Source organism: Rhagoletis pomonella, unplaced genomic scaffold (assembly GCF_013731165.1).
Source record: "Rhagoletis pomonella isolate Grant_MI unplaced genomic scaffold, Rhpom_1.0 Rhpom_scaffold_00007, whole genome shotgun sequence".
Taxonomy (NCBI): domain Eukaryota; kingdom Metazoa; phylum Arthropoda; class Insecta; order Diptera; family Tephritidae; genus Rhagoletis; species Rhagoletis pomonella.
The window spans coordinates 29579344-29585760 of NW_023458561.1; the positions used below are offsets into that span (position 1 = coordinate 29579344).

General features: G+C 38.2%; 1 protein-coding gene across 1 annotated transcript in view; it reads right to left on the minus strand.

Annotated features, from left to right (window-relative positions):
* Window positions 1–1018: 1018 nt before the first annotated feature.
* LOC118742540 (SRSF protein kinase 3) overlaps window positions 1019–6417 on the minus strand; it is a 21637-nt gene continuing 16238 nt past the window's right edge. The window contains exons 4-5 of the mRNA XM_036474687.1: window positions 4278–5327; window positions 1019–3687 (exon numbers count right to left, since the gene is read on the minus strand). Coding sequence (XP_036330580.1) covers window positions 2747–3687; window positions 4278–5327 — 1991 coding nt within the window. The 3' untranslated portion in view covers window positions 1019–2746. The remainder of the gene's footprint in view (window positions 3688–4277; window positions 5328–6417) is intronic.

Sequence of the window (6417 nt, forward strand, 5' to 3'; positions counted from 1 at the left end):
TTTTATACTTTGTGAATTAAGGTAAAGATATGTATCTACATGCATTAGTGATGGGAAGCGCTTTTGCACTTGCTTATGGAGTTCTCCCAGCGCTGGCCATGCGTGACCTACATGTATGTACATATACTCGCACATTTTTACACTTGCATACATATATGTATGTACATAAGACAAAACCAGGGAGTCGAGGGAACGTCTTACTGCACATATTTTTAAAAACTAAATTGATCAACAGATGCAAAGTAACTGCTCGCGTTCAATTCACTTGCATCTATGACACCTATCGCCTTTTAAAATGTTTACTTATAGTTGCTGTTGCTGCAACGGTCAAAATGTATTTTCTCAGCATGCTGCTGGAGTGAAATTTCTTACAGGGTACGAAACGAATCCTTTTCGGTAATATAACCAACAGCCGTGATCTGTAGAGAGTGAGATTCGTACACTCTCTATCTTGTACTCCTTGCAACGCTGACACTATTTGATATTTGGCATATGCATAAAACTAGAACATCGAAACTTAGTTAAAAAATAAAAAAAAAAGCTGCTGTTGCCAATACTAAACAAAAAATCGAAGCTGTCAGAATGTGTTGGAATCTATTCAATGACTACAGAAATTTTTATTATGCAGTCCATAAAGGGAGAGCTGGCCTTCGTTCCCATTGCACAAATATTCAACAGTTTATCTTACAAATATTTTGTTATATGTTTTATAGAAGCATTTATTTTATATTTATAAATCGAGCATAGCCCAAGCAGCGCCGACTAGCTAAAAGTTCTTCATCGGCGAACACAAATCTACACCATTTTCAAGGGTTCGTTAACAAAATTTTGCTAGATTAGTGTTTCTTTTAGTTTTTATTATTTTGATTTTACAAATTTTGCTTACACTTACTTTTTGTATTATTATTCTTGTATATATAAATTTAGCAATTAAAAATATCGTAGCACAGCGAAACCGACAACAAACGTGCCTATGAAGCTACTACACCGTTCAGCGAGAAAAGAAGGCGTTGATTTCATTTATAATTTATGTATGTGGTTTATTTCACTTAGGTTTTATTTTAATATATATTATTTCAAACAATGCTTTGCTACATTTTCGCTCTGTTCTGTTTTGAATAATTAATTATAGCTCTCTTCACCACCAGGAGTTAATCAAAAAGTGCTCCGTTTAGTTATTACATGATACAATCGCAAAAAAAAAAAAACGATAAGATCCTGATTAAATCATAAAATACTGACTGTAGAATTTTGCAATCAAATTAATATTAACTACTTGAGATTTTTGACTTTTGTATGTCGTTTTTGATGATAAACTTCCGCTTGATTTGAAAAACTAATTAAAATTCACTTAGTACCAAATATTAATGCATTATTCACATGATAGACGTATGAAAAATAAAAATATCTACCAAAAGTTAGGATCGTTTTGGTTCAAAAAACTTTTGTTTAAAAAATATATGTATTTACGCACGTCTGATAATGAAACGCGTGTGTTTTATGCTCGAGAATTTTACTTTAATCAAAAACTGTTTCACTTAGCAAAGCGATTTATACATTTTTTTCTGAATGTAACCTTCTTTTTAAATCAATGCAATTTAACTAGACTTAACGCTGAATATTATTTTTTAATCTCATATGTTTGATTTGCATTCAGAACTGCCGAAAAGCTAAAAATTGTACATATTTTAAAGCTCGCTTTCGAGTCCCTGTCGTAAGTTTCTTTGTTCTTTTAGCCAACTTCCCTCAATCAAAAGTTATTTAAAATTAACAAAAAAAAAGTTGCAAAATTTCTTAAATAAAATAAAATAAGAATGTGTTCACTTCGGTTTAGGATTTCAGTTTCATATGCATAAATAAAATATTTGTATTCGGAAGAAAATTGCACAGTAATAAAAAAAACATTCAATCAAATATAAACATTATAAAAACAATTATCTCAAACGCCTTGCATGTAATTTATTATTGCTGCACTGCTATTGTTGTAACTCTTGCTGTTGTTGGTGCTCTGGCTGCCGCGCTACCGCTATTGTGTGCATCCTTTTCTAATTCACGCCTCATTTATAATATTTGTATTATTTTAAATTATTATTATTTTATTAATAAATATGCAATCCAATTCTAACCACTCTCAATAATAGCGTGCATGCGCCAACGCCAACACCACCACACGACGCCGCTTGCCGCGTCCACGCCAACGACAATGCCAAAGTGCGCGCTCACGTTGCCGGCGCCGCCGCGCGCGTATCAGCCATCGTCACTTGCGCTGAAACATACGTCGCAGCGTGTTGCGCCAACACAGCGCCTGTCCCGCCGACGATGCTGCGGCTGAAGATGAGGACGTTACTGCGCCGCCGGACACCGAACGCATAGTGCACTTATGCGACAACAACGGCAACGGTAGCGAAGTGGTTTTTTTTGCTGCCAACGGTTTGCGCAACGATGTACACCGTGCCACATCCAGTTCTGCCATTGCTGCTGCCGCCACCATGTCGCTGCCACCAATGGTGTTGGTTAAGGCCGTAGCATGTGAGGCGCAAGACGGCGATGGCGATGGAGATGGAGATAGGGAGAGTGACATCTGCGTGGATGTTGGTGTTAGCTGTACTGGCAACGGCAACGGCAACGTCAATGGCGACGGTGACAATGACGCAGACGCAGACGTTGACGGCGGCGGCAATACCGCCTCTATTGTTGGTGTTATGGTTGGTGCTGGCGCAAACGTGCAACAGCAAATCATCGTATTTTATCTCAGCCACGGATGCTTCAGGCAATCCGCAGCCGTTGCACGCTTCGCACGATCGAACTCCAGCATTGGTACGAGAAAATCAGCAAACGCCTCCGCATCATCGCGCGGCCATTCGTACTTCTCCGAAAGCACATCGACCAATCCCCATGGCTTCAAGCCAGTGATGTTGCGCAATTCACCCTTGCGATTGAACGCTTGCGATGCGTACGCACCACGTAGGATAATGTTATGCGGTATCGGTCCCAGTAGTTCGATAATGTGTGCAATGTGATCCTCGTCACGTGAATAATTTTCGCCCGAATGTGGCTCGAACAGGTAATCGCCGGTGGCCAATTCAAAAGCCATGCATGCAGTACTCCAAATGTCAGCTGAGGTGTCATAGCCAGCGCCAAGTATAACCTCCAGCGAACGATACTGACGCGTTTGTATGTCCTCGGTGAAGTGCTTGTCAACCCAGCACGCGTTGCCAAGATCGGCGATTTTCACATCGAATTTGCACGTCTCCAGGGCGGGGTCTTGTCGCGGGATCGGCTTTACGGCCGGCGGCGATGCTAGTGAAGTCGCGTATATCGTCGGTTCTGATTTGGATTGTTGGGTTGTTGCTGTTGCTGTTGCTGTTGTCACGGTGCAATTGACAACTTTCTCATTATTATTGGAGTTTTGTTTTGCAGTTGTTGTCATGCTCGTATTAGACGCATTCGAATTGTTATTGTTTTTAATATTGTTATTTTGCGTTTTACTTGCCTTTGTGTCGGCAGTTTTTGTCGCTGAAACTTTCTTATTTACTGATTGTCCTTTGAGGGTCGGTGAGGAGGAGCCTGAGTCATTTAGTTCGTCTTTGATGGTATGACTGTCACTGCTGGATGTCGATTTGTTATCATTTTGTTGTTGATGTTTATCTATCTCCTTTTGATGTTGTTGTTGTTGTGCTGGATTTTCTGTAAATGATAAATGGAACAATATTAATCAATATACATTATACTCAAAAATTAGTCTGTTCAACAAGCTAATAATTATTGCAATTTATCACAAATTATAAGGTTTTGGTGTTTGCGTTCGCAAAAAACTTTCAAAGTAGGGGAAATTGAGAGCACCACGTGACAGTTGACTTGGAGGGGAAGTTGCTAGTTCCTGCTGAGAAAATTAGAACCAAATAAAACAGCTGATCAAAGTCATCAGCAAATTATGAAATTAGTGAAATTTGAAATTTGATGATTTTTAAGTTTAAAATAACTCACTAGAACTGCAAATGTTTTGGAAGAAAGCAAATATGTAGGTACTCATTTAGTTACTTTGCTAAGCAAAATGCTTTAGGCAAACGTTTAATTAATACTCTTTTCGTGTTTTCTATTTTATACTTTTGTATGTAAACAAAATTTCGATCAGCTGTACTAACAACTTGCAGGTTTTTGGAAATGTTTTCAAATTTGAGAGATAATCGTTCATTATTCCTGCAAGCTTCTGCTGGATATTTTTCACTGGATATCTCTTCGAACAGACTAAATATTTGTTTTTTAATTATACTTACTCTTATTTTTCTTCTTCTTTTTCTTCTTATCTCCACCAACACTGTTAGTAATAACTTGCTCTACTGCTGCCTTGACTGCTTTCTGCTTCTGCTGCTTTCGTGGAGAACTCGAATTTGAATTATTGCTAGTGCGTTCTTGCAGTTGCTCCTCTTCATCATCATCATCGGCGTCAGCATCTGCTGCGTTCTCCTCAGCGATAACATCCTGTTCAGCATATTCATCATCGCCTTCATCCTCGTCTTCCTGACCATCCTCTGGATCAGTTGCGTCGCCATTCATCATTTTACCACCCTTCAATCGCGAACGTTGCTCACCACGACCATCGCCAATACCATCATTGGACAATTCAGTTCCTTCGGCACCCTCGGCTGGCGCTTCGCCACCCGGTCCGCCACTGCTCTGTTCCAAGTAATCCCATTGTTTCTTAAACAACTCCAAACGTTTCTTTGCTTTCTTTTTTAGTTTCTTCTTCTTATTTTTACTCATTTTACCAGTAATTTGTGGTTCCCGATACTCCTTGGGAGCGCGGCTTACAAAAGACGGAAACATTTTATAATTCATCACATACAGCTCTGTGGCTTCGTTCGCCAACGAACGCACATATTGATCATCAACACAAAGTAGCACATTTTCCGGCTTGATGTCGGTATGTATGATCTTGCAGCAAGTGTGTAAGTAGTCCAAACCTTCGAGCACCTGACGTGTGATTGATTTCACATTATCAATGGGTATGCCGCGATAATTGGACTTGCGTATGAGTTTGAGTAGATTGTCGCCGAGCACCTCGAACACCATGCAAATGTGAGTGCCATTTACTCCAGTTATCTTGAAGTCGTCTAACAGCTGCACCGTTTTTTGGCGACGCGGATTGCTTGGTTCCGAATCACGCACCGATTTGAGTATCTTTATTTCGTCCTTAGCTGTCTCGGCGAAGTGATGTGCGGATTTTACAATTTTTATGGCCACATAACGCTTTTCCTGTAGATCCCAGCACAGCCAAACGGTGGAGAAGTGACCCCATCCCAATTTGCGTACAACGTGGTAGCGTCCTGTAAAACGAAAGAAATATTACTTTAATTTAGAATGAACAGCTTCAACATTGAACTTATATAAGTAAACAGTTTGTGGTTTATACAGCGAAAAATTATAAATTTCGAGCCACTTTGAAATTTTATAAAAGAAACTAAATTCTACCCTGCCAGAAGTGGTATCGCAAGTCAGCGGCGATCACCATAGCGAAGCAAATATACACTAGCGATCAAAACTGTATGAATAGTGTTTTGTTATTAATATTGACAGTATGGTTGTTCACACTTGCCTAATCGTATTTCCTGCAAACGAGTTATTCCTCAACATCATTTTTGGATAAATTAGTAGTTACTGATTTATCGAAGATTTCGTATTTCTCTAAATTACTGTTATATGGGATTATGGCGTGGCTATTAAGCCTCATGAAAAAAAATTAAGCAATTGCTTTTTCTTAAAATTTCAGACCTTCCACTTAAATTTATTTAAGTAAATCGCGTAAATGTTCTGAAATTTTAAGAAAAAGCAATTGCTTAGTTTTTATTCATAACGCCCATTGTCCGTTTTTAAACATTTTTAGCCGTATGCGCTGGCGTGACGTTACAAAAAACAGAAGTGGATTTTGACTTGGTTTACAAAACTCTGCGAATCGGACAAGACTATTTGTATACAAGTTTTTGTAGCAATATTTGAAATGGTTAATAGTAGTGATATTTGAAAAGTCGAATATACTTTTAATTTATGTCTATGTCTCAGAGCATAAATACGGTTTTCCAAACCACCTAACGAGAACATTTTTGGCACGCATGTTTCTGCTTACATAATAAGTGTATGTATGTGATAAAAGCAGCCAAATTTCCTATAAATAAGTTAGATATTGGACTTTTATTTTTTTTTCGCGGTAGACTTTCCGCTGGTAACGCCCAAATGTAGGGCTCTGAGTGGATAAAAAATTACTTGTTTTAGTTTATTGCGTTATTTATTTAATTTTTCATGTGACACTTCTTGAAACAATTTTAGCAGCATTTCTTATTTTACTACTTTTATTTTGTCTTTAAAATGTATATTACATAAATTAACACAAATCAATTTAATTTCATCACTCAAAAAAAA